Source organism: Anguilla anguilla, chromosome 7 (assembly GCF_013347855.1).
Source record: "Anguilla anguilla isolate fAngAng1 chromosome 7, fAngAng1.pri, whole genome shotgun sequence".
Taxonomy (NCBI): Eukaryota; Metazoa; Chordata; class Actinopteri; order Anguilliformes; family Anguillidae; genus Anguilla; species Anguilla anguilla.
In genome coordinates, this window is record NC_049207.1 from 842,501 (window position 1) to 869,489 (window position 26,989).

General features: G+C 49.5%; 3 protein-coding genes across 6 annotated transcripts in view; 2 read left to right on the top strand and 1 right to left on the bottom strand.

Annotated features, from left to right (window-relative positions):
• The window catches only part of rpgrip1 (RPGR interacting protein 1), a 15,232-nt gene extending 2,658 nt beyond the window's left edge, over positions 1–12,574 (top strand). The window contains exons 5-25 of the mRNA XM_035426156.1: positions 249–354; positions 686–832; positions 1,054–1,159; positions 1,415–1,438; positions 1,723–1,869; positions 2,313–2,386; positions 3,509–3,717; positions 3,956–4,062; positions 4,674–4,724; positions 4,831–5,010; positions 5,953–6,070; positions 6,451–6,975; positions 7,439–7,584; positions 8,103–8,451; positions 8,707–8,855; positions 9,726–9,810; positions 10,229–10,326; positions 10,658–10,847; positions 11,221–11,305; positions 11,875–12,005; positions 12,345–12,574. Coding sequence (XP_035282047.1) covers positions 249–354; positions 686–832; positions 1,054–1,159; positions 1,415–1,438; positions 1,723–1,869; positions 2,313–2,386; positions 3,509–3,717; positions 3,956–4,062; positions 4,674–4,724; positions 4,831–5,010; positions 5,953–6,070; positions 6,451–6,975; positions 7,439–7,584; positions 8,103–8,451; positions 8,707–8,855; positions 9,726–9,810; positions 10,229–10,326; positions 10,658–10,847; positions 11,221–11,305; positions 11,875–12,005; positions 12,345–12,574 — 3,257 coding nt within the window. The remainder of the gene's footprint in view (positions 1–248; positions 355–685; positions 833–1,053; positions 1,160–1,414; positions 1,439–1,722; positions 1,870–2,312; positions 2,387–3,508; positions 3,718–3,955; positions 4,063–4,673; positions 4,725–4,830; positions 5,011–5,952; positions 6,071–6,450; positions 6,976–7,438; positions 7,585–8,102; positions 8,452–8,706; positions 8,856–9,725; positions 9,811–10,228; positions 10,327–10,657; positions 10,848–11,220; positions 11,306–11,874; positions 12,006–12,344) is intronic.
• Positions 12,575–12,893: 319 nt separating this feature from the next.
• Positions 12,894–20,408, bottom strand: mettl3 (methyltransferase like 3). 4 transcript variants are annotated; one of them, XM_035424926.1, is made up of 12 exons: positions 20,315–20,408; positions 18,771–18,900; positions 17,879–18,060; positions 16,876–17,337; positions 16,166–16,341; positions 15,861–16,074; positions 15,317–15,504; positions 14,706–14,744; positions 14,117–14,225; positions 13,865–13,930; positions 13,494–13,606; positions 12,894–13,145 (listed from the first exon to the last, which is right to left on the bottom strand). In XM_035424926.1, the coding sequence occupies exons 2-12, from the start codon at positions 18,871–18,873 to the stop codon at positions 13,034–13,036; spliced, it is 1,764 nt and encodes a 587-aa protein (XP_035280817.1). In that variant the 5' UTR covers positions 18,874–18,900; positions 20,315–20,408; the 3' UTR covers positions 12,894–13,033. The 4 variants fall into 4 exon arrangements, with proteins under 4 accessions (XP_035280817.1, XP_035280816.1, XP_035280815.1 ...); XM_035424925.1 differs by lacking the exon at positions 20,315–20,408 and adding an exon at positions 19,065–19,220; XM_035424924.1 differs by lacking the exon at positions 20,315–20,408 and adding an exon at positions 18,993–19,220.
• ttc5 (tetratricopeptide repeat domain 5) lies at positions 20,157–26,896 on the top strand. The gene is made up of 10 exons (XM_035424930.1): positions 20,157–20,306; positions 22,959–23,091; positions 23,361–23,572; positions 23,859–24,009; positions 24,268–24,359; positions 24,484–24,540; positions 25,200–25,346; positions 25,563–25,777; positions 25,890–26,034; positions 26,190–26,896. Exons 1-10 carry the CDS (start codon positions 20,241–20,243, stop codon positions 26,307–26,309), a joined length of 1,338 nt encoding a protein of 445 aa, XP_035280821.1. The 5' UTR covers positions 20,157–20,240; the 3' UTR covers positions 26,310–26,896.
• Positions 26,897–26,989: the final 93 nt, after the last annotated feature.

A 26,989-nucleotide genomic window follows, 5' to 3' on the forward strand; every position in this document is an offset into this window, starting at 1 on the left:
CTGTAGGTCTGATCTCCCTGCTGCAGCACCATGAGGCTGTAGGTCTCTGCAGTGGCTGCTGCCATCGCCTGTAGCGCTGAGGACTCCAGCTCCTCTCTGCTCTTTGCCTAAATCTACATGTGAGCTCTTATCTGCACCTGTGCAAGCCGCTCTGATTGGCTTTAAATGTAAATGTGCCGTAAGAGATCCATTTTACAGACACATTATGCTGTGATGTCACAAACCACACCCCCTCTCTCTGCTTTCAGGGAGGGGCCAAGACACAGAGGGCGGAGTCAGGAGGGCAGCACAAACAGCTCCTCCCCGATATGGGCTGGGCTCCCTACAGAACACCAGGGAAGAGACAGAGAGACTGTGAGTGTGTGTGTGTGTGTGTGTGTGTGTGTGTGCGTGTGTGCACGTGTGTGTGTGTGCGTGTGTGTGTGTGTGTGCGTGTGCATGTGTGTGAGTGTGCGTGTGCGTGTGGAGAGGGAACATAAACACACAGATATCACAATACGAGCCGGTGTGACATATTTTTTCTAAATATTTGCAGAAATGCAGAATGCACACGAAACATTTTATGTAATGATAAAGTAGTAAAGTAAGCAATAAAAAATCTTTTTCCCCTTCTCTCCCTCCCCCTCTCTCCCTCTCCCTCCCCCTCTCCCTCTCTCTCCCTCTCCCTCTCCCTCTCTCTCTGCAGCAGGTGTAGTGTGATAGAGACGCAGCAGGTAAGGATGGCAGAGCTGGAGTCAGCGGTTCAGTCACTGCGAGACGCACTCAGAGAGAAGGAGAGGGAGATTGAGGACAGCATGAGAGAACTGAGGAGACAGCAGGCGGATGGACACAGGTACGTTCACCCATGAACTAACCTGCACACCTGCGCACTGGCCCGCTCACCTGTACACTAACCTGCACACTGACCTGCCCACCTGCACACTGACCTGCTCACCTGCACACTGACCTGCTCACCTGAACACTAACCAGCACACTGACCTGCCCACCTGAACACTGACCTACTCACCTGTACATTGACTTGCTCACCTGCACAATGTACCTGCTCCTCTGCAGGGTGTCAATAAGAGAGAATGTGGACATGATTCGCCAGCAGAAACAGCTTTCAGAAAAGAGCGCCGCCCTGCTGGTCATCCAAGAGAAGTTCACTGTACTGCAGGAGGTATGGATACCAGTTAGACCCGATGCTCACATTCAAATCTGCAACACAGAAGCAAGGGCTGCTGGGTAGCTCATCCCGTTAAAGCACTGATCCAGTGCATGCAGGGGCCATGGAATTCTGACCATGCCACAGGGACACTTAACTGACTGCAGTATCACCCAGGGTTAGGGAGGCTTCAGCTGAGGGGGCAGTGTCAATTTCTTTCTCTCACACTCCTCTTTCTCTCTCTTTCCCTCCCTCTCTTTCTCTCCACAGGTTTATGAGGCCCAGCTGGAGGAGGTAGGAGACATAACAGCACTGTCAATAAAAAATAAAACCTAATAATAAGAAGAACTAGAATACTATTATTATTAGTAGTACTGGTAGTAGCGGTAGTAGTAGTGCCACCCCCCCACCGACCCCCGACCTCCGACCTCCGAACCCCCGAGGAAGAAATAAGAATCACAGTAAGGGAATAGTCACATGACTGGAAGGACTGGTCTCATGACTCAGTAGCTGAACGGTTACAACCAGAGAGGATGGAACCTGTTTTACTCTTTATTTCTCTTTCAACCTTCACAAAGAGCCAAAGACCACTGAAGGAGAGTCAAGAGGCCTTGCTGACAAAGGTAGAGGAGCTAACTGAGCAGCTGAAGCAAGAGAGGCAGAGAGCTCTGTGCCTTGAAGGACAGCTCACCACTGCCACCTTCTCAACCCAAGCCCTGGAGGAGGTACTGCAGCTCCAGCACTCAGACTTAAGTGGCCACCTTCGCCACCGCCAAAATGAAAAAGAGACTCACACTAGTTTTCCCCGCCCCTTTTGCTCTGTGTGTCCTGTGTGTCCTGTTTGGTCCTCAGCATTGTGTCCTGTGTGTCCTGTTTGGTCCTCAGCATTGTGTCCTGTGTGTCCTGTTTGGTCCTTAGCATTGTGTCCTGTGCACTCTATTCATTTATTTACTCTTTGATGTTGTAGAGCACTTTGGTCAATGCAAGTTGTTTTTAAATGTGCTTTAGAAATGAAGCTGAATTGATTCTCTTTCTCTCTCACTCTCCCTTTCTCCTCTCTCTCCCTCTTCCCCCCCTCTCTCACCCCCTCTCACTCTCCCTCTCTCCCTCTCCTCTCTCTCGCTCCCCCCTCCCTCTCTTGCTCCCCCCACCCCCCCCCCCCCCTCAGCTGCAGGAGCGCTTGAGTGATGTAGCAGGAGAGAGGGATCTTCTAAGGCAGAGTTATGACAGGCTGCTGGAGAGGTAAGCAGGGTCTGTGTTATTACTGTATCATTACTGAACTATTGCAGAATTATTACTGATTAATTACTCTATTATTACTGACTTATTGCTGAGTTATTACTGTATTATTACTGTATTATTACTGATTTATTACTAAATTATTACTGTAATATTGCAAATAAAAAGAAATAATGGGTACATTATTTGAGAACTGATTTGGCAAATTCAGTACTGAATTCAAAAATGGTGCTAATGTGCTATAAATAGAATACTACTTTTAACTGATCACATTGATATTTTATTAAATTAATCTCATTTGATGCCTCACACTGTCCTTCACTGCCCTTTGTACACTACATGCTCAGAAACCACCTTTTCCACCGGATGTCTGGATGTCCACATGCAGCAATGTGTCAATCAAAAGCCCCACCGAGTGTTCTGCACTTGGCTATACTTGTCTGAAGCTATCACAGCCAATCAGAATCATGGGCCACCCCCCCACCGACCCACCCCCCCCCCCCCCCCCCCCCCCCACCCCCAGCCTGTTAGCACAGAGCCATCTGCACATAATCTCTAGACCAGGTGGGGAAAAAGACATCCCCCCATAATCCTATGAGCTCATTATAATTATAATGTAGCTGTGCTCTCAAACCCTAACCCCAGTCCCCACAAAAAATCTCTCCATATTTTTGAATTAATTAAATTATAAATAGAAAATTAAAAGAAAAATCCATCTGTATGCACAGAACCAGCAGACTGAGCTCCTGCCTGTCTCTCAGTACAGAACCAGCAGACTGAGAACCTGCCTGTCTCTCAGTACAGAACCAGCAGACTGAGAACCTGCCTGTCTCTCAGTACAGAACCAGCACACTGAGCACCTGTCTGTCTCTCAGTACAGAACCAGCACACTGAGCACCTGTCTGTCTCTCAGTACACTGAACGCACAGAACCAGCAGACTGAGAACCTGCCTGTCTCTCAGTACAGAACCAGCACACTGAGCTCCTGTCTGTCTCTCAGCACAGAACCAGCAGACTGAGAACCTGTCTGTCTCTCAGTACAGAACCAGCAGACTGAGCACCTGTCTGTCTCTCAGTACACTGAACGCACAGAACCAGCAGACTGAGCTCCTGTTTGTCTCTCAGTACACTGAACACACAGAACCAGCAGAGTGAGCAGAACGGCAGGTGGAGAGAAGGAGAGAAAGGGCTGGAGCAGAGCTGGAGGGCAGAGCTACAGCAGCTTGAGGAGAGGCTGGAGGCGGAGCAACAGGAGAGAGAGAGGCTAGAGGAGGAGAAGGAACGGATGCGACAGGAGAAGAAGAGAACTGAGGAGGAGATCCAGAGGGAAAGAGGTGAGACTGGCATGTGTGGTGAGATTGGCCATTTCCCATGGCAGATCTTTAACCTGTTACTCAATTCATGGTCCTAGAGGGCTGAGATCTACTGCTACTATGACATGCCTTACAGCCAAAGCCAGGGAAATCCTGATCTAACTTTATGGGCATTTTTCAGTGGTTGAATTGAACCTCAGTTAATCTCCTTAAATTGAATCCCCTAAAAGTTTCTGTATCCTCTTGTTTACTGTTGCAGAGACTTCAGACTCACTGAAAGAGAAGCACAGTTCCCTTGAGCAGAAAGTTTTACAGTACAGAGAGGAAGTGACATCACTGCAAGAGAGACTGGATTCCGTTACAAAGGTCAGAAGTCTAGAAAAAAAAAAGTCCAGAAAATTGACCTTTGAATCAAGCATGTACACCGAGAGAGTGACATTTTGCACGGTGTGAGCAGTGCCTGTCTGTTACTGTGGGAGAGCAGTGCCTGTCTGTTACTGTAGGAGAGCAGTGCCTGTCTGTTACTGTGGGAGAGTAGTGCCTGTCTGTTACTGTGGGAGAGCAGTGCCTGTCTGTTACTGTGGGGAGAGTAGTGCTGGTGGGAGTGAGAGAGGGTCAGAGGAGGGCGTGGGGGTGTAAATATGAAATATGGCCGGTCTTTTAACAGCAGTCAGTAGGGAGGGGAAACGGCCTTAGCTGGGGGGCAATCTGTATTTACATGTTGTCTGAATGTTAACACAGACTTCTAAAGGAGCTGCTTTGTCCCTGGCTGCTTTCCCAGGCATGGCCCTCAGGGTGAAATGATGACCTGTCCTATAGCATCTCATAAAGCTGCTCCTATGCCAGGACCCATTTCTGACAGTACTGCACAAACAGTGATAAGATGCCTCATTTTGCAGAGGACATGGCTGCAGCTCTCTCATCCAGTTTACCCTTCTGTTTCTCCCCAACTCTCTCAATTTCTCTCTTTTCCTCAGGAGTTTGACATGAGCGTGGAGGATTTGAGTGAAACTCTTCTTCAGATCAAGGTTTCTCCATTTGAATCACTCATTACAAATTACAAAATGTCACTGCTAAAACTCTCTCTCTCTCTCTATCACCCCATTTCTACTTTCTGTGCTCCATTCTCACCAGGCATTCAGGCTTCAGAGGGAGGGAGAGGACAAGCTGCAGTTCCTGCAGCCTGATGGGAAGGTGGAGGACTGTTCTCGAGAGCTGACCAGCCTGCAGGCGTCACACGCAGAGACTGTGCTGGAGCTGCACAAGTGCAGAGACATGCTACTGCTGCAACACCGCATCAACACTGAGCTACAGGTACACACACACACCGCATCAACACTGAGCTACAGGTACACACACAGACCGCATCAACACTGAGCTACAGGTACACACACACACCGCATCAACACTGAGCTACAGGTACACACACAGACCGCATCAACACTGAGCTACAGGTACACACACACACACACACACACCGCATCAACACTGAGCTACAGGTACACACACACACACACACACACACACACACACCGCATCAACACTGAGCTACAGGTACACACACACACACCGCATCAACACTGAGCTACAGGTACACACACACACACACCGCATCAACACTGAGCTACAGGTACACACACACACACACCGCATCAACACTGAGCTACAGGTACACACACACACACACACACACACACCGCATCAACACTGAGCTACAGGTACACACACACACACACACCGCATCAACACTGAGCTACAGGTACACACACACACACACACACACACACACCGCATCAACACTGAGCTACAGGTACACACACACACACACACCACATCAACACTGAGCTACAGGTACACACACACACACACCGCATCAACACTGAGCTACAGGTACACACACACAAACACCGCATCAACACTGAGCTACAGGTACACACACACACACACACCGCATCAACACTGAGCTACAGGTACACACAATCACACACCGCATCAACACTGAGCTACAGGTACACACACACACACACACCGCATCAACACTGAGCTACAGGTACACACACACACACCGCATCAACACTGAGCTATAGGTACACACGTACACACACACACTCCATTCACACTGATCTGCAGATACACACTCTTGAACACACACACACACATATATATATATATATATATATACACACATACATACGTATTTATATAAACTGTTTGAACATGCAGTTGATATTTGAGCTGTTTTGTGAACTTCTTTAGGGGGAGTTAAAGACTGTGATAGAGGGATCAGAAGCAGAGAGGAAGGAGAACAGAAAGCGACTGATAGAGAAAGACAGACTGCTGGAGAGAAGAGCCCAGAGAATAACCACCTTGCAGGGTGAGGCTATCTTCCTTAGAACACTAATATAATCATTTCAATGAGTCAAACAATTTTTGAATAATTGCATGCTACATTGTTTTAAATGCTCCTTACAGTATCATAATTACTGTTGTTCCAAGGTTAAACTCACCAACTAACTGTGGTCATTAAAGATCTTGGGATACATATCACAAAGAATAGGGGTTCCTCGGGGTCCCAGCAGAACTCCCAAACCTTGACTCCAGCCTGCTTCCCAGTCATTCCGCAGTTTAACAGTCTCCACAATAAGCTTTCCGTTCTTTCAGATCATGAAAAGCTCAACATGAACACAATCCATCATGTTTACCTGAAAACAGCTGCAGGTAACTCAGTTCTGTACCTTTGGTTTGTCTTCACAGCTCAACTCAAGGAACTGGCCTACAGTCCAAAAAACTACAAACGGTCCATACCACTTCAGTACACCTGGGCAGGGGGGGACAGAGAAGTGGCTGAACAAGTGGAGGATGATACCATCTTTTCCCAGTTGCGGGGGGGAGAGTCTCTGCTTGAGATCCACCTCAGGGGGGCTACCTTCACCCCCAAGGGGCTCCGGACCATGGGAAGGGGGCGGGACGAGCCCGGGACCGGGGGTGAGGACAGAGGTCAGGAGGTCGTGACCTTCTGCACTTACTCTTTCCTGGACTTTGAGACGCACTCCACCCCTCTGGTTTGTGGGCCCCAGCCAAATTATGGCTTCACGTCCCGCTACCCCCTGTCAGCGCGTGACCTGGGGCAGGTCAGGGCGCAGGGGGGCAGGGTCAGGGTGGAGGTGCACCAGGCGCTGGGGGGGGTGCAGTTTAGGACCAGGGGGCGGGCGTGGATCCCCCTGTCTGAGGCAGCAGAGAGTGTTGAGCAGCGACTGAATGGAAAGGCAAATATTACAGGTAGGCCTGATACACTGCCTCACCTACAGAGCCTCACCTACACTACCTCACCTACAGAGCCTCACCTACACTACCTCACCTACAGAGCCCCACCTACACTACCTCCCCTACAGAGCCTCATCTACACTGCCACAGCTACATTACCTCACCTACACTACCTCACCTACACTACCTCCCCTACAGAGCCTCATCTACACTGCCACAGCTACATTACCTCACCTACACTACCTCACCTAGAGAGCCTCACCTAAACTACCTCACCTACACTGGCAGTTACATTACCTCACCTACAGAGCCTCACCGACACTGCCTCCCCTACAGAGCCTCACCTACACTGCCACAGCTACAGAGCCCCACTTACACTACCTCACCTACACTGCCACAGCTACAGAGCCTCACCTACACAGCCTCACTACTGAGCCTCGCATTGATATAGGGGTTCTGTGTCTGGCGTTCTAAACAGGTGCAGCAGGGGAAATTTTGGGGGTGCTGGAGTACTGGGTGCACCTGTACCCCCCAACGGAGCTGAGGGACACACTGGCTGACAGACGGACAGCCGCACCCACCCTCTCTCTCCACACTTTGACCTGGGAGGAGGGAGTGACTGAGGTAAATATTACACGCCCATCATATCAGCCAGGCCTGAGTGGGAAGTGCTCAAACAGATCTTTCTGCATCACAGAGACACGTCAGGGCCTGTCACAAAGAGCACTAGTGTTTATGAATCATGTCTGCAGCTTCTGTAGTGTGTGTGTGTCTCTATGTCTGTGCCTGTGTGACCATGTGTGTGTGTGTCTGTGTCTGTGTGACTGTGTCTGTGTGACCGTGTGTGTGTGTGACTGTGTCTGTGTGACCATGTGTGTGTGTGACTGCGTCTGTGTGACCATGTGTGTGTGTCTGTGCCTGTGTGACCGTGTCTGTGTGACTGTGTCTCTGTGTGTGTGTGTGTGTGACCGTGTGTGACTGTGTCTGTGTGTGTCTGTGTGACCGTGTGTGTGTGACTCTATGTCTGTGTGTCTGTGCCTGTGTGACCGTGTGTCTGTGTGACTGTGTAATCGTGTGTGTGTTTGCCTGTGTGACCGTGTTTGTGTGACCGTGTGTGTGTCTGTATGACTGTGCTTGTACAGGAGCCCTTTGACTATGGCGGAGGGATACCTAATGAATTGGAAGTGGTGTTGGACCGTTGTGTGGGCCTCAGTGCACATTGGCCGGGACTACTTCCGGACACCTACCTGCTGTACCGCCTGTACGACCTGCCCCCCCACGCCACTCCCACAATCCCCGGCAGCGCCGACCCGGTGTTCGGTGACGTGGTGTCCTACCCCCTGGCCGCGACCCCAGACCTGCTGCTGTACCTGCGGGGGGGCAGTCTGTGGGTATACGCCTTCGACGACAGGGACGACCAAACTGCCAGCTCCTATCTGGCCAAAACCCCCATCCCCCTGCGCAACCTGGCCACGGGACGCCCAATCAGAGGTGTGTGTGTGTATGCATGTGTGTGTGTGTGTGTATGCGTGTGTGTGTGTGTGTGTGTGTGTGTGCGCATGCATGTGTGTGTGTGTGTGTGCGCATGCATGTGTGTGTGTGTGTGTGTGTGTGTATGCATGTGTGTGAGAATGTGAGAGTGCGCATTTAATGTGGATCCCCATGTCTTTGGCTGAATCTGATGGAGACTATGTACAGCATCTACTTCCTGTCAGGTAACTCTGCATTGCCTCCACTTCCTGTCAGGTGACTATGTGCTGAGAGATGCAGGCGGCTGCCCCCATGGCATGGTCAGAGTGTCTCTCCGATGGAAGTACCCCTTCCAGCCTCCGCAGGTGCTGCAGAGCACAAGGGAGGGGACTGAATCCCCAAAAACCGCAGTTGCCAAACCCAGGGTAAGGTGTGCGTGTGTGTGTGTCTGTGTGTGTGTGTGTGTGTGTGTGTGTGTGTGTGTGTGTGAGTGTGCATGTGCGTGTGTGAGCGTGTGTGCGTGAGCATGAGCATGTGTGTGTGCGTCTTTGTGTGTGAGCGTGTGTGTATGCAGCAATAGTGAGTGTACAAATATGATAATAAAGGGCAAAATTCTCCCTTTCTCTGACAAAGGTTTGACAAAACTAGAGACACTTACTGTAAACAAAGATACTTTGTACACACGTTTAGCTTACACATACACACACATACACACTGAGCTCCTTATACTTACACATACACATGCACACACAGAGACACAGACACACGCTTTAAATGATGAGATTTAATGTTATCTAGGTAAATAATAAATCGCTCTTATGAACATTTTCCTGGTGGTCCTCTCTAGCCCCGCCCCCCACCAATCAGGCTGCGAGGATGTCAGAGAACCACGCCCCCCAAGAATCCTGAGCCAGTTAAAACTACACGGCTCCTGTCACCTGACCAGGGCACACCCCTCCTTACACCAGAACCAGCCCAAGCAACACCTCTCCAATCCCAAGCACAAAAAAAATCCACGCCCGTGAGGTCACCTGAGCTCAAAAGGACCACGCCCCTTAGGTCACTGGTCCGAGAACGAAAGGCACCCCGGACTCCTTCAGCATCACCTACAAGGGGTCTCCCGACTGATCCCCAAATACAGGTGAGAGAGAGGGAGAGGGGGGAGAGAGAGAGAGAGAAGGAGAGGGGGGACAGTGAGAGAGAGAGAGAGACAGATGGATGATGGAAAGCTTGAGGGATGCAAAAGGGAAGAGAGGGAGAAGGAGCAGTTAAATATCCATTTTCGCTCTGTGCAGGAAGTCCAGTCGCCAGAGCAGGAAGTGGAGGAGGAAGTGGAGGAGTTGGTTGTTGAAGGTCTGGAAGAGGACAGGAGTGAGAAAGGTAAAACTTACCAGTCCACTGCGGTGGTGCGAACAAAGAGCAGTGTGTTAGCGTGCTTATCACTATGGCTACTACAGGCGTACAGACCATAATAATACTGCTACAAGAGGCATACAGACCAGAATACTACTGCTGCTACAGGAGTACAGACCATAATACTACTGCTACTACAGGCGTACAGACCATAATACTACTGCTACTACAGGCATACAGACCATAATACTACTGCTACTACAGGCATACAGACCATAATACTACTGCTAATACAGGCGTACAGACCATAATACTACTGCTAATACATGGTGTACAGACCATATACTACTCTACTACTGCTAAAATATGGTACTACTGGCGTACATACCATAAGACACAGGGCATCTGCAAATGGATGAGTGATCTAGACAAATGTCTCTGCCAGCTCCTTTGGACAACGAGGTTACTGAATCCAGTGAATCACAAGCTTCCTCTGGCAGTGATATCATCATTGTACCAGACCCTACAAGAGTTGCTACAAAGGTAAGGAGCTCCCCAGAAGCAGAGAGGAAACAGGCTGACTGCAGATGTGCACACACATGCTCCCTACTGCAGGGGTGATTCCAGCAGAATATCTACAGATGCACTCTGGGATATGTAGTCACACCAGCACCACACTCTCTCAGACCGATGGCCCATGTTGTAGTATAAGGGGCTGCTAAGACACACAGCTGGGTGTTTGAGATTTAGGAGGGAATGAGTTTGTTATTGCTTCCAATCTCCCATATTATCTGCCTCTATAGAGTTAAACTGCTGTGTGAAAATCACTCCCATACCACCCCTCCCCCGCTCTTCCTCTCTCTCTCTCTTCAAGGGGAATAAACTGAGAGTGGAAATCCTTTCCCTGTCACTTGACCCCGCCTCCTGCGTTGCCCTCGACCAGTCAGTGCAGCGTGTCTATGTGGAGTACCGCCTCCTGGGCGTTCCCATGGAAACCACTGAGACTCCCATATCTCTACGGAAACCAATTGCAGGAGAGGAGATACATTTCAACTTCATACGAGGTTGGTTTTTTTGTGTGTGTGTGTGTGTGTGCACATGCTTCAAGTCGATTGTACATCTGTATGTAGTGTGCGTGTCAGTGAACTGTGTCTGTACCCTACAGTGCTCTATGTGGACATTGTCAGTGAGCTGTGTCTGTACCCCAGTGCTCTATGTGGACATTGTGTCAGTGAGCTGTGTCTGTACCCCAGTGCTCTATGTGGACATTGTGTCAATGAGCTGTGTCTGTACCCCAGTGCTCTATGTGGACATTGTGTCAGTGAGCTGTGTCTGTACCCCAGTGCTCTATGTTGACATTGTGTCAGTGAGCTGTGTCTGTACCCCACGGCGCTCTATGTGGGCAGTGAGTCAATGAGCTGTGTCTGTACCCCACAGTGATCTATGTGGACAGTGCTGAAGCAGCCCCTCTCAGACAGTACCTGTACACCATGATGGAGGGCACTGACCCCAACCAGGGCAGGTAAGGGGCGGTGTAGGGCAGGTGAGGGGCGGGGCAGGCCAGGGCAGGTGAGGGGCAGGGCAGGTAAGGGGTGGGGCGGGGCAGGGCAGGGCAGGTGAGGGGCAGGGCAGGGCAGGGCAGGTAAGGGGCGGTGTAGGGCAGGTGAGGGGCAGGGCGGGGCAGGCCAGGGCAGGTGAGGGGCAGGGCAGGTAAGGGGTGGGGCAGGGCAGGGCAGGGCAGGTGAGGGGCAGGGCAGGGCAGGGCAGGTGAGGGGCGGGGCAGGGCAGGTAAGGGGCGGAGCAGGGCAGGTATGGGGTGGGGCAGGACATTTAAATGAGCACAGCGCAGGTCTGCTGGGACGGTTTCATCATCAGGCACACAAAACTAAATTAAAATAGTGATTCTAGTGGCTTAAACATTTGATTAATCTTCCCACGGTCAGAAAAAAAACACTGCAAACTGCCAGTAAGTCTCCAGCACCTAAACCCTGCAGACGCTCAGTGTGACAAATTCACCACTAAAACACTTCACCATGACAATGTGACCTCTTCAGCAACTGCCGTCTTAACATCCCGTATATTCCCTTCCAGGTTAAAGTTTACAGTTGTGAGTGAACCAATGGATGAAGAGGAACAGGAATGTGTGGACATTGGCCACGCTTACCTGGATTTGAAGGAAGTGCTGCTGACAGGAAGTGATGTCACAGAGCGCCAATTAGACAGTGAGAGCCATGCAGACTCACTGAATGAAAAAGATTCACACAATGGCTGTGGGGAGATGAACAGCGATTATATGCATGTGAAAGCCTTTCCTCCATCACTCTCTCCTTCTCTTTCTCTCCTGCTATCCTGTTTCCACCTGTGGCCCTACCTGCTGTGTCTCTAACTCCCCTGAAACAGACCGCATATTACCACAGAATCATGCCAGAACAACCCAAAGAAACAAAGTAAAGCAGAACGAGCATTTCAACACCGTGTCTCTTTATTTCTGCTCACGGTTCCCTCTCTCTCTCTCTTCCTCCCCTTTTCTCTCCCTCCTCCTGTCATTCTCTCTCTCCTAGTCATGGGTGTGGGTGAGGAAGAGGAGGACACGGTGGGGAAGCTGAAGGTCTCGCTGGAAGCAGCTTGGGCCCTGAAAGAAATCTACTGGGAGCATCACGGCCACCGACAGAGAGAGGGAGAGACTGAGGAGGACGAGGAGGAGGAGGAGGAGGAGGAGGAAAAGAAGAGAGGAGAGAAGGAACAGACCCAAGATGATGATGATTTTTTGAAACTCCCAATATTTGACTGAGTGTGCTAGAGTCAACTGTGAACACACACAAGCAGGGACAATATCACAAATAATGAACAATAATACACTATTTATAAAACTAAATCCCCCCCAATAAATGTGCTTCTGAACTACTAACTAAATGGTGGCACCATTCACTTCGCACCTTATGTTGTTTATGAAACACACTACATACATGTGTGAATCCCATGTTACTTATGAAATACAGCACACACATGCATGTGTTTAAAACACTGCACATACATGCATTTCAAATACTGCACATAATCTAATGGTGAACAGTCTGGCGCTATGAAAGGATACTGAACACACAGCCGTCGTATGTTGGCATGGCAACCTTTTATTAAAAATAAGCTCATAGCTGTGTAGAAAACCACAAACATTTTCATCCAGTCCACTCACAGATACACATATCAATCACACCCCTGGCCCCGCCCTGCCCATATCTAAGGGGTGGGGCTACATGTTTTTGGGCTTGGAGATGACTCCGTCTGGATACCGCTTCCTAAAGCGAGCCACTACATCTGGGTCCAACAGGTGAATACCATCCAGCTGATTACCCAGAGTCACCCTGAGAGAGAAAGGGGGAAGGGGGAGGGATCAGAGAGAGGGAGGGGGGGAGCAGAGAGAGAGAAAGAGAGAGATGGTGTTCACACGGTAATACTCAGAAGGTGGAGACAGAGCTTCATTTTCTCACAAAATGTGAAAAATACAGTAAGGCAAGAACGCAGTACTTATTTCAAAGTACTGTGTTTAACATACACAAATACCACACACACACCTGGACAGTGTTATGAATGCACACACACACATACACAGACACAGACACTAGACACAGACACACACACAGAAATACACACACAACCTGGACAGTGTTATGAATGCATGCACACACATACACACACACACACACACGTACCAGTTGGGCTGCACATTGTGAGGTCGGCCGAAGAGCTCGATCTTCCTGGTGCCTGGAGAGAGGCGCTCGATCATCCCGTAGATCTCATCTGGTTTATGACTGGTGGAGCGCACCTGAGAGAGCAGGAAGTTCAATGTGTTTGGGATCACATACTGTACACTAAAACTAGTACACTGTACACTGTACACTAAAACTAGTACACTGTACACTGTACACTAAAACTAGTACACTGTACACTGTACACTAAAACTAGTACACTGTACACTGTACACTAAAACCTGCCACACAGGAAAGGGAGGGAGGGACAGGGAGCGAGAGCGAGAGAATTTCAGGCATTTATAAATCTAAAATTATCATGTTTGACCTCTGACCTCTGCTACAATGACATCACAGTCCAGCCCTCTGTTGAAGCCCTGGGGGCTTCCTTTCACGCCCACCTGGAGAGAGATCAACCACACCTGGTCAAAAGAACCGCAACACACATAAACAACATACATACATACATACATACATACATACATACATACACACACGCACATGCGCACGCGCACGCGCACACACACGCGCACGCACACGCGCACACACGCACGCGCACGCACACACACACACACACACACACGCACCAGGCAGTGCTCCTTGCCGTGATTGAGCCAGTGGCCAGTCCTCCCAGTGCGGATTATTCTCTGGAGCTGATTCGTCTTCACCCAAATAATCTCATCCACACGCTCATACCTGTGGGGGAGAGGGGGGAGGGAGACAGAGAGAGAGAGGGACAGAGGAAATTTGAGGGACAATGGTTGACAATTTAATTTTTAATTTATTATTAGTAACTTGTTTTCTTTTTTGGCATTATTATGATTATTATTGTGTTGTTTGTTGTTATACAGTATATACAGCAATTGTTTTGTCCAATTTATGTTCTAATTCATTCTCTAATCTATTTCTGTATTTCTGTATGTATTTCATGCCAATAATGCATTTTGAATTTCAGAGAGAGAGAGTCACTGTCAATAATGCCAGTTAAGGTATTGGTGAAATGCATGATGGTTAGCCTGGTTTTCCCAGCACAACAGAATTTCACAAAAGCACTTTCTGTAACGTTTGATAAATGACAAAAGTTTAACTTGGTTACATCAGAACCACAATACACATAGCATGCAGACTGAAGTGATAGTGGTGAGCGCTGGCTTTAGGGAGTAAAAGCACACTAACCCCCACAGGCTTAGACACTCCCTGCCCAGCTCCATAGCCCTGCAGAGGGGGGTGGGGGAGGGGGGGGGGGACAGAGAGACATGAGATCAAACACTGGCTGCTCTAATAAACACATGCAACCCAGTTCATCATAACAGATTATTGATCAGAACAGATAACTGCTCAATAGATTATTTATCTGTGAAGATTATTGATCAGAAGAGACTAATGATCAGAGGAGAATACTGATCCGTAGATTATTTATCAGTGGAGATTATGCATCAGTGAAGATTATTGATCAATAGAGATTATTGATCAGTGGAGATCATTTATCAGTTGAGTATATTGATCAGTGGAGAATATTGATCAGTACAGATTATTGATCAGTAGAGATTAATGATCAGTGGAGAATATTGATCAGTAGAGATGAATGATTAGTGGAGATTATTGATCAATAGAGATTAATCATCAGTAGAGATTAATGATCAGTGGAGAATATTGATCAGTAGAGATTAATGATCAGTGGAGATTATTGATCAGCAGAGATTAATGATCAATGGAGATTATTGATCAGTAGAGATTAATGATCAATGGAGATTATAGATCAGTAGAAGTGATCGGGGTGCTGGTACCGGCCAGTGACCCAGAGGAACAGGAAGCCCTCGTCCTGCAGGATGGGGATGTTGAGTTTCCTCATTTCGTCGTCAGTCAGGGTCCCGTACGGTAGCTCCATGTGGATGTCCCAGGGTGGGTCGGCCATCACCACCGCAAACTTCCCCAGGATCGACACGTCCAGGTAGCGGATATCACAGCAGATCCACTGCCAGAGAGAATTCTGTCACCACAGCAACACAGGCCCCACCCACTGCAGCACCGCAAGCCCCACCCACCACAGCAACACAGGCCCCACCCACCGCAGCACCGCAAGCCCCACCCACCACAGCAACACAGGCCCCACCCACTGCAGCACCGCAAGCCCCACCCACCACAGCAACACAGGCCCCACCCACCGCAGCACCGCAAGCCCCACCCACCGCAGCAACACAGGCCCCACCCACCACAGCAACACAGGCCCCACCCACCACAGTACTGCAGGCTCTGCCCCCCTCAGGCTCTCACCCCAACCCACACTCTCCACGTCAACAGCCACTCATTCTCTCTCTCGCCCCCCCTCACCTGCGAGGGGAAGAGTTTTCCCACGTTGCTGTCTGTGTGGGCCCCATGCAGGCCCAGCTCGGTGGTGCCCACCTGCGGCCCCAGGGGCCCCCCCTCCGTGTCAGGGGGGCAGTCGATCTCGTAGTGCACGTACTTGCACATGTCCATGTGGAAGCAGGTGTTGAGGAAGGAGCAATCTCCTAGGCTCTCATCTGTGTGCTTGTTAATGATGCGCCTGCACAACAACCAACCAATCACAGGGGCTCACAAAGGTCATGTGATGTAGTGGCACCAATGAGATGATGGGGACGTGAGGGGGGGCTGACCGGAAGTGCAGTTTGGTGCAGGGCTGGGGCGTGTCTCCGGACCGCACACACTCCTCCTTGGTCCCGTGGTCGCAGAACTCCTGGACCTGGGCGCGGCCGCGGGACCGGAACTTCTCCACGATGGACTGCTCCTTCGCCGTGCTGGTGTTCAGCAGCTCCAGAATCTCCCGGCTCACCTGAGGAGAACACCACACAGCTCACAGATCACACCACACTGCTCACAGATCACTGCTCACAGATCACACCACACTGCTCACAGATCACACCTCACTGCTCACAGATCACACCACACAGCTCACAGATCACTGCTCACAGATCACACCACACTGCTCACAGATCACACCACACAGCTCACAGATCACTGCTCACAGATCACACCTCACTGCTCACAGATCACACCACACTGCTCACAGATCACAGCTCACTGCTCACAGATCACACCACACTGCTCACAGATCACACCACACAGCTCACAGATCACACCACACTGCTCACAGATCACACCACACTCCTCACAGATCACACCACACTGCTCACTGCTCACAGATCACACCACACTGCTCACAGATCACTGCTCACAGATCACACCACACTGCTCACAGATCACAGCGAGACCCAGGGGGGGTGGGACCCTGGGGGGCGAGACTCTGGGGGGGGCGGGACCCTGAGGGACAGGACCCTGGGGGGCAGGGTGTGGACTGCTGTCCTACCTTCTTGCTCTGCTGCTCCTTGGTGGACTGCTGGTTGAGCAGGCTCTCGATCTCCATGTCCAGGTGGGATGTCTGGCTCTTACTGGCCCGGCCCTTTTTATCAGCCCCGCCCCCTCCTCCCACCTTCCAATCAGAGGGCCCAAGCAGCTGGGAGGAGGGTGGAGCCAGAGAGATGGAAGAGGGTGCTGGGGGTGAAGAGGGGGCAGGAAGGGAGGGGGAGGAGCCAGGAGCTCTTTTGTGATGTGATTGGTCCTCCCCTTTCCTCTTGACACCACTCCTCTGCGCCGGAGCGCCGCCCCCAATCATGGCCCAGAGTTTTGTGTGGTCGACGGAGGTGACGAGCGTGGAGGGCGGGGCAGAGCTGGGCGTGGCGACAGAGGGCTGCCGCACCTCGATCAGCTCCTGCGCGGAGAACTTGAGCAGCAGACTCTGTATGCAGACATGGGAGACTGCAGCCTCAGGCTGAGACACACAGGGAGAAGCAGAGGAACACACACATAAGAACTACATATCCCACAGCACTCTTATGCACCATCCCGTTTCAGTACACCGCTTTCCCCTTCATAAGCTTTGCCACATCAGATGCAAACTGACCCTGCCAATAAAGCACATTTGAATTTGAACTTGATAAACAGGAGGAAAAAAGTGAAGGAAAGCGCTGGTGAAGGGATGAAGGTGTGTTCGATATGAGCTTCCCTAGGCGGAGCTATCACAAGCCCCCTCCCTCCCATACACCCTCTCTCTCTCTCTCACACACACACTTACACTCACTCACTCACTCACACACTCACACACTCACACACACACACACACACACACACACACACACACACACACACACACACACACACACAGACACACAGACACAGACACACCCTCTCTCTCTCTCTCTCACACACACACACACACACACTTACACTCACTCACTCACTCACTCACACACTCACTCACACACTCACACACTCACACACACACACACACACACACACACACACACACTCACAGTGCTCAGCTGGGTGGTGATGGTGAGCGAGTCCGTTGGGAGCGAGAGGCTCAGCTCTGACAGGTATCCCAGAAGCCTCCTCTCCAGTTCTGGGTCAGGGGGGCGCTCTGCTTGGGGAGTGCTCTGGAGGGCTGGGCCGGGACTGTCACTGCGCGTGGACCCCCCCTCCACAGCCCCCACCTCTGCACAGAGAAGCACAGTACATTAACACTGCACTGAGAGAGAGGGTTAATACAGTATATACACACTGCACACTACAGTACATTAACACTGCACTGAGAGAGAGGGTTAATACAGTATATACACACTGCACACTACAGTACATTAACACTGCACTGAGAGAGGGGGTTTATACAGTATATACACACTGCACACTACAGTACATTAACACTGCACTGAGAGAGAGGGTTAATACAGTATATACACACTGACTGCACACTACAGTACATTAACACTGCACTGGGAGAGGGGGTTTATACAGTACATTAACACTGCACTGAGAGAGACAGTTTATACAGTATATACACACTGCACACTACAGTACATTAACACCGCACTGAGAGAGGTTTAATACAGTATATACACACTGCACACTACAGTACATTAACACTGCACTAAGAGAGAGGTTTAATACAGTATATACGCACTGCACACTATAGCACATTAACACTGCACTGAGAGAGAGGGAGAGAGTGAGGGTTAATACAGTATATACACACTGAACAGTGAACACTACAGTACATTAACACTGTACTGGGGGAGAGGGTTAATACAATACACACTGCACTGAGAGCGGGTAAATATAGTATATACACACTGCAGTACATTAGCACTGCACCGTAGACTCGTTGTAGATGCAGCGTTACGGCAGTAACTCGTCAGTTAGCGTTACCTATGCCTAGCTGCGTGGGGTCCTTGCGGCGTCGCTGCAGCCGCACCCGCAGGGAGTCCAGCTGCTTCTTGTGTGCCTGGATATTGCTCCATGTGTCCGACATGTCGCGGGTGCAGTCACAACAAAGCTGCTGCAATTTCCAGTAGGAAGTGAGATACACGCATAAAGTGCAAAATATTTTAGCTGGCTTGCTAGCTAGCTAGCTAGCTACGGCGCACTGACCCAGTTTTCTCAATGAATCAAAAGAGAGCGTTAGGCGTAGACTAAATTGAAAATAGATAAATATAAAATAACCTTGTTGGCTAGCACAGTAATTTGTTTCTGCGACAGCAGTCTTGTCGTTTGTGAATTCCTTTGGATTTTAAACTATATATTAGCAATGCACTTTTATCGTTTCCAAACTTCCAGCATCCGCCCGGGTGTGTTTTAGAAAAGGACACGTTTCCTGTTTCTAACAGATCACTTCCGGAAGCTCCAGTGCTACACTATGGTGCTACAGCGCCTCAGCGCCAAGTGCTGGCGATGATGAGGAAGGACTACGGTGGCTCTGAAGTACAAAAAAAAAGAAAACGCAAAAACAAAAACTTTCGGCCCAGGGGTGCAGATGCAACATACAAAAACAAAAACATGCAGCCCTGAAGTGCAAAACACAAATACAAAAAGAAAATGCAAAAACAAAAAGGAGCAGCCCTGAGGTGCAAAACACAAACATACAAAAACAAAAACGTGCAGCCCTGAAGTGCAGTGTTGCACTGTTGCACTTTGGGGCTACTAATTTTTGTTTTGTATGTCGCATATGCACCTCAAGGCTGCTAGTTTTTGTATGTTTGTGTTTTGCACCTCAGGGCTGCTCCTTTTCGTTTTTGCAATTTTTTAAAATATTTGTGTTTTGCACTTCAGAGCCACCGTAAAGGACAGTATATGCGGGTAGTGTATAGAGACCTCAAAAGCTTCTTACATTTAAAATCGCAATCCGTGTACTTGCAAAATAATTTAAATAACCTACAGGCGCTGACTGAACTCTACAGCCATTTAGTCACTCTCTTAAGCGCTGCTCTTTTCTAGCCCGTTGGAAACACCGTTTTAGCTGCTGCTGCAGACATAATTTACAGGGTGAATTGTGTGCATGTGTTATCGCTCATACTTTTTTGATATATGCAATATGCATGCATATGCAATACATGCTAAACGATTGCACTGCATTGTCAGACGTTAGATTTACAGTAAATTGGTGCTGTTAAAGGATCATATGTATGTATATTATTGCTGTAATTACTGTTACCGTTGTTATTATGATTGATTATCACACTTTGACAATATTTACTTCGAAGTATGTCATGCCAATCAAGCAATTTAAATTTGAGTGCAGTTTTTATTCTCGCCGGCAGATGGCAGATATCTAGCCGTTTGGTAGGTAACTCCATCCGCGAGAGACGAAGGTCCGTCCGCTCTTGCTGTCACCCAGTGAAGATGGCGGACACAGAGGTGGAGAGTGAGTCGAAAACGGCCGATAACGATGATTTTCAGACTCTGAAGGTACTTACATTTACAGTGTTGCGACGTGCAGTCTTCTATCAGCTCTGGAGTTATATACGGTATATGCATTTGTTTGATCCGTGTGTTGTTGCCTGCTTATTTATTTTATAGAAATGGTTTTGCATTGTTTCTCTATAGCTACTCCTCTCAATTGTTAACCAGCTGTCCAAACCAGCTATGTATTGTGCGGACGCGTTACTATAACAACCTCGTTAGCTTGCTTGCTGGTTATCACTGACTTGCATTTTTACTGAAAGGGACGCTGGCCTAACATTGTAACTTTAGGTAACGTTATGTAGACACATAACGAAATTACTCTTCTCGATTAACAGATTTATTTGCTTGTGGACGAAGTTGCATCGATTTTGTGATAGGCTATTTTCTTTATAGCCAGTTCGCTAATTCCAAGCTAAACTCTAGCTTTAATTAAGAATCTGAACGCTAAACTCAGAGGTCCACACGGACCAGAGCCGTTGTGCTGCTGTGTCCTACACCGCTCTCTTTTGTCGATGTTTTGATCTCTAATCTTCTAAAAATTAAATTGTTGGTGTGAACACCCGGTCTTTCAGTTAAGAGTGTACTACAAAAAATAGTGTTGAGATCGTATGTGGAGATCGAGGTTTAGGTATGCCTGTGCAGTCGGATAGCAACACAGACGGGAGGGAGGGTATCCCGTTGCCGGAGATCTGGTCCTCTTCGGGCGTTGTCACTAGGGTTACTGAGACGCGGGCGGAGAGACTCTAAATGACATACCTGCGGTTTCTACGAGTTAACTGAAAGTGAGAAATGTGCGCGCGGTGGAGGTGTTGTATTGGGGTCTGATGTACTGAGTTGCTTTGCAGATAAAGACTGCCCCTCCCGTTGTCTTCGTCCTCACACCATTGGGACGGCACCTGAGTAGGGTGGGGCAAAAGCCTGCGTCCAGTGCCCTGTGTTTATTGGAGGAAAATATTATTGGGTGGGGTGGGGGGTGGAATCCCTAGCTAACAGAGGAAGCAACAACGCCTAAGGCAGTGGTAACCAAGCCTGTTCCTGGAGATCAACTTGGTTTTCATTTCAACCTTAATTTGGCAAGTCTGATTCTAGTAATGAACAGCTTAATGAGATTTCTGGCTGTTGAATGAGATATGACTTTGTTAGGGTTGGAGTGAAAACCTGCAGGATGGTAGGCTAACAGGTTTTCGGTCAATTTGAGAGCCCAGGAAAGGCCCTTCTTTGGCACAATATTTGCCGTTTGGATTAACCTTTCCCCTTTAAACAGACATAAACAGGTTTACATAGATTTAATTTAAGAGATTTTCTTGTGTAGTATCGTACGTAGGTGCTCTCAGCTGAATGAAACTAATCGAGAGCAGAAAGACTTGGGACAGTGTGTTTAGCATTGAGGTCTTTTAAAGGGACAATGTGTTTAGCAGTGAGGTCTTTTAAAGAGACAATGTGTTTAGCAGTGAGGTCTTTTAAAGAGACAATGTGTTTAGCAGTGAGGTCTTTTAAAGGGACAATGTGTTTAGCACTGAGGCCTTTTAAAGGGACAATGTGTTTAGCAGTGAGGTCTTTTAAAGGGACAATGTGTTTAGCATTGAGGTCTTTTAAAGAGACAATGTGTTTAGCAGTGAGGTCTTTTAAAGGGACAATGTGTTTAGCACTGAGGCCTTTTAAACGGACAATGTGTTTAGCAGCACATTCCAGCTCTGTTGACAGGGTTGTTGGCTAGCCCTGTCTGCAGGAAGTGCTTGAGCCTGGGTGAGCGTAATGTCTCAGGGTCCATATGCCCTCTGTATGACCTTCTCTGCTCTCACTTCCATGCTAACATCAGCGTAAGACATTGTTGCTTGGAAACCATCAGCAAGTTCAGTTGTTTGGGTCACTGAAGCTCCTGGCAGACAGTAGGCCTATTTGTAACTACGTCACTAAGATCTCATGCAGCGAGAATCAGGTAGCCAGGCTTGTCCAGGACCTGCACACAGAGCAGTGCATGCTGGGATGTTGTCTGCTTTAATTAATGAGGGGGTAATAGATTTATATGCCAATTTTGAGTCTGTGCTACATTTGCACTTAGGCCTTCTCTTTTCTTTTTCCGCACTAAAGTGGGGTGGGGTGTGAAAATGTACACATTCTCACTTATGTAAATATAATCTTAAAACATGTTTAGTGATTAGGTCATTTGAGGTATTACTGTAGATTTGAAGACTGAGTTTCATCTTATTTCTCAGAAATCTGGAAGCCAAATAAGGAACTGTTGCTAAGCAATTTCTTGGGCAACCAGGCAACCATAAAGAGCCAAAGTGGCTTAGCATTAGCCTAATACCTACAGTATGTTCTGTGTTTTGGAAAAAAATAGGCTGTTACCATGGATGTGACATTGCTCACTCACTCTGGAACAGAGTGTATTTGTGCAAGCTGTTCTTAGGGCCATTTTACACATGAACTTTTGATCACGTGTTTCTACAATACAAAAGAAAATGGGTTTGTTTTGAGCTGTATGTGGATCATGACCTATATTTAACTCAGTATTAATGTACTGTAGTGTGCAGTGTGTATATACTGTATTAACCTCCTCTCTCAGTGCAGTGATAATGTTCAGTAGTGTGCAGTGAGTGCGCACATATATTAAGTCACTCTTTGCAGTGTTAATTTCTCTCTGTTCTATAGGAACTTGTGGACCAGCTCTATTATTTCAGGGACCACTATTTTGAAACACACAGTGTGGAGGATGCTGTGAGGAAGCAGAATGATGTCACGTTGGAAATGGAGAAGATTCTGAAGAGACTGGAAGAGAAAGAAGGTGGGACTCCAGTCACCAATATAGCCCTCTCACACACACCATCTCTCTTTCTCTCTCTCACACACACACACACACTCACACTCATCTCTTTCTCCCTCACACACACTCACACACATCTCTCTTTCTCTCTCACACACACTCATCTCTGTCTCACACACTCACATTTTCACATTGTCTTTCAATTCAATAATGCTTTATTGGCATGACTGTAAATTAACGATATTGCCAATGCAATGTCTTGTCTTTCTTCCCTGCACCCCCCCCCCCAGAGAGGTACAGACACAGTGCGGAGTTCCTCCTGCTGCGGGGCCGGTGTCTGAGTGTGGCCGCGGGGTTCAGTGTGCAGGCTGAGGAGAGTCTGTCCCGGGCCGTGAAGCTAGACCCGGGGCTGGTGGAGGGCTGGAACACCCTGGGGGAGCAGTACTGGAGGAAGGGGGATCTGATCGGTGCCAAAACCTGTTTTACTGGGGCTCTGCAGCAGGTCTGTCACAGCAGGGGTCCCAGCATACAGTCACACACTCGCACACTCACGCACTCACACCCATAACCTCACAAACTCATGCACTCACACACTCATACAATCACACATTGACACTCACACACCATCATTTATGCATTACAGTATGCTTTTCTGTAAATTTTCAAATGCTTCCCCCATTTTTTCTGTTTGGAATCATAGGCTGCATTGTCCTGCTTGGCTTCCAGCTGCATCTTTCTTTCTCTCTCCCTCTCCCTCCCCCCCCATTCCTCCCATCCCTCTCTCTCAGTGTAAGAATAAGGTGTCCCTGCGCAGCCTGTCCATGGTGTTGCGGCAGCTGCCAGGAGGGGGCGCTGAGGAGCAGGGGCAGAGGGTGCTGGAGAGTGTGGATATGGCTCGTCAGGCCGTGCAGCTCGACGTCACTGACGGCATGTCCTGGTGTGAGTCTGCCGGAGGAGAGGGCTATCTGGGGCAGTTTGGTGGTAGATCTGGGGCAGTTTGGTGGTAGATTTGGGCGCAGGTTGGTGGTAGATTTGGGGGCAGGTTGGTGGTAGATTTAGGGTAGTTTGGTGGTAGATTTGGGGTAATTTGGTTGTAGATTTGGGGGCTGATTGGTGGTGGATTTGGGGAAGTTTTGTGGTGGATTTGGGGTAGTTTTGGGCAGGTTTATGGGTAGCTTGACGATGTCTGTTTTTCAGATGTACTGGGGAACGCCTACATCTCCCTCTTCTTCACCAGTGGACAGAACCCCCAGGTTTCACAGCAGGCAATGAGTGCCTATGCACAGGCTGTGAGTACTTTCACACACGCACACACACACACTCTCACACACGCATACAGACTATTTACACAAACAGACTGAGTATTCACACACACACACACACTCAGAATCTGACCTCCTCTCTGTGCTGCAGGAGAAAGTGGACATAACCGCCTCGTCCAACCCTGACTTACACTTCAACAGAGCCACGGTAACACTGCCCCCTTATTCCTCTCTCACTCCCTCTCTCCCCCATGCCCTTCTCATCACCCTCTTATCAAACTCATCCTTCTTTCTCCCCATCCCTCTCCCTCATCTTCTCTCAATCATCTTTCTCCCCTCATCCCTCACTCAGTCCCTCTCTCCCCATCGCCTTCTGATCACCCTCATCCCTCTCTCATTACCCTCTCATCACCCTCATCCTTCTTTCCCCCCTATCCCTCTGTCTGTCATCTGTCTCCCTCATCCTTCTCTCCCTCTCTCCTTTCAGAGTCATGGCTGAGTGCTTCCTGTCTCTGAGTTCTCTCTGCTGTGTTCAAGGTTACAGTCATTCTGGTTGGTTATTCTGACAGGGTACAGTTCTGACAGTAATCCTCCAGCAGAGGCAGGTGCTGGTGAAAACCACAGTCAGTGTGTGACGGAACAAGATTATTTGTGTAGAGCACGATTTTAATCTAATTTTGAATCGCAGGACCGCCAGACAGGTCCTGAGGAACTGCAAACTTGTTGGTCTAACGGTGGAATAGTGCTTGGCTTTCTCAACCTGACTTTCCCATTGCTGAGTTTGTATTAAACTCTTTCCTGTCGCTGTGAATCTAAAATGTGCTGTACTGTGGCACCTTTGAGCAGAAGCTGGTCTGTGTCTTTCAGCTCTTCCAGTATGAAGAGATGTACGGGTCAGCGCTGGCTGGGTTCAGCCGGGCCGCAGCCCTGGATCCAGCTTGGGCAGAACCTCCAGAGAGAGAGAGACAGCTGCTGGACTACCTGGAGCGGTTGACCATCCTCATCAGCAATAAGGCATGCTGGGACTGGAGGGTACTCACACCTGCAGCGATGCATTGAGGCTCTTGTGCTGTGCCTGCAGTGACTCTTAACATCCGCACCCTCTGCCTCCTCCCTCACTCCTTCCTCCCTCTATCTGTCCCTCTTTCCATCCCTTCCTCCCCTCCCTCCCCCTCCCCTCCCCTCCCCTCCCCTCCCCCCCTCTCCGTCTCCCTCCCTCTCTCTGTGCAGGGTAAGGTGAAAGCGCGCAGGCTGAGGTCGATGTTGTCGTCTCTATGCCCGTCTGCGCTGGGCCCCTGCTCCTCCCCGCAGTTCCGCTCCCCTGCAGGCCGCGTGGGAAGCCTGGAGCCCCGGTGCCTGTCTGCCCTGGCTCACGGCCTCAACCCTGGGGCAGCTGCACTGGGGAAGGTGGTGTTCAGCCTTGCTCCAGAGGGACGCATGGCCTTGTGAGTGCATTACATCACGTCGCCGCTCTTTGTGATTGGTACTCTCCAGTGAAGAGTCAGGCCTCTTACTGGGAAGTATGCGGTTGTAAGGCTGGTTCTCTGTCGCCGGCAGCACCTTTGGGATGGTGGACGGTGAGGAGAACTGCTGTGCGGTGATGGTCTACAACACAGCCGACAGCTGGGGCGTCCTGATCGGTGACACTGTGGTCATCCCCGAACCGCAGGTCAAACGACACAGTGTCACACACAACGGGCAGGTCAGCATCTGCACGCGCACACTGGATTAAACGCACACTATATATATATATAACCCTAACCCTACAACTTGCTGTCCTATTTGTACGTTTAGAAGAGCACACTGCTCCGTTTGTCCTCCTCACCATCTCTCTCTCCCTCCCTCCCTCCCCTGCAGTCGTTTGACTTCCGCAGTATCCGTGTCGACTCTCCGTTGCTCCTCATTGTGAACGGGAAGAAGCAGGCCGCCCGAAGCCAGACCGCCGCCTCAGTCAGTTACAGACCGCAGAGCGAGTGAGGGGGCGGGGCTCCCAGCCCCAGAGTGAGTGAGGGGGCGGGGCTCCCAGCCCCAGAGTGAGTGAGGGGGCGGGGCTCCCAGCCCCAGAGTGAGTGAGGGGGCGGGGCTCCCAGCCCCAGAGTGAGTGAGGGGGCGGGGCTCCCAGCCCCAGAGCGAGTGAGGGGGCGGGGCTCCAGGACCCAGAGTGAGTGGGACAGGGTTGGGGGGCTTCTGAGGGGGTGGGGCTCCAGAGTGACTTGGGGGTGGTGGAAAATGGGGGGTGTTTGCAGGGGGGTTTGTTTTGAAATGGTATAGTAAGCCAGATCATAACGGAGGAAAGTGTGAGAGGGGCAAATGGATAGGGAGAGGGGGAGGCCCGCAGGAGAGGCTGAGTGAAACCTTTGAGATGGATACTGGGACAAAGTGAGTGAAAAAGGGGTGGAAGGCAGAGGGAGATATAGACTGAATGAAGAGAGTAAAGCAGTGTACATTTTGTTTTTATATTCTTTTTGTAAATATTCTTTTTTTGTTGTTGGGGTTGTTTGCTTTTGTATGAAAAGAAGGTTGATGTCTGAATTTTCTTCGGATGAATTAAAAGCCTGTTTCTATTCTGCTTGTCTGTTCCTTAATTTGAAATCTCAGAACTTTAGTGATGACAGAGAGTAAAACAGTAGGAGGAGCCTCTTACTGTTACTGACTGC

What these genes read in the sequence shown, in the direction of transcription:
- mettl3 (XM_035424926.1), bottom strand. Translation starts at nt 18,873, where the DNA reads ATGTCGGACACATGGAGCAATATCCAGGCACACAAGAAGCAGCTGGAC. An exon ending in TGCACCAAACTGCACTTCCG is followed by an intron (nt 16,075 to 16,165) that starts GTCAGCCCCCCC and finishes GTTGTTGTGCAG; the next exon opens with GCGCATCATTAACAAGCACA. An exon ending in GAAAACTCTTCCCCTCGCAG is followed by an intron (nt 15,505 to 15,860) that starts GTGAGGGGGGGC and finishes TCTCTCTGGCAG; the next exon opens with TGGATCTGCTGTGATATCCG.
- ttc5 (XM_035424930.1), top strand. Translation starts at nt 20,241, where the DNA reads ATGGCGGACACAGAGGTGGAGAGTGAGTCGAAAACGGCCGATAACGAT. An exon ending in CACTGACGGCATGTCCTGGT is followed by an intron (nt 24,010 to 24,267) that starts GTGAGTCTGCCG and finishes TCTGTTTTTCAG; the next exon opens with ATGTACTGGGGAACGCCTAC. An exon ending in CCATCCTCATCAGCAATAAG is followed by an intron (nt 25,347 to 25,562) that starts GCATGCTGGGAC and finishes CTCTCTGTGCAG; the next exon opens with GGTAAGGTGAAAGCGCGCAG.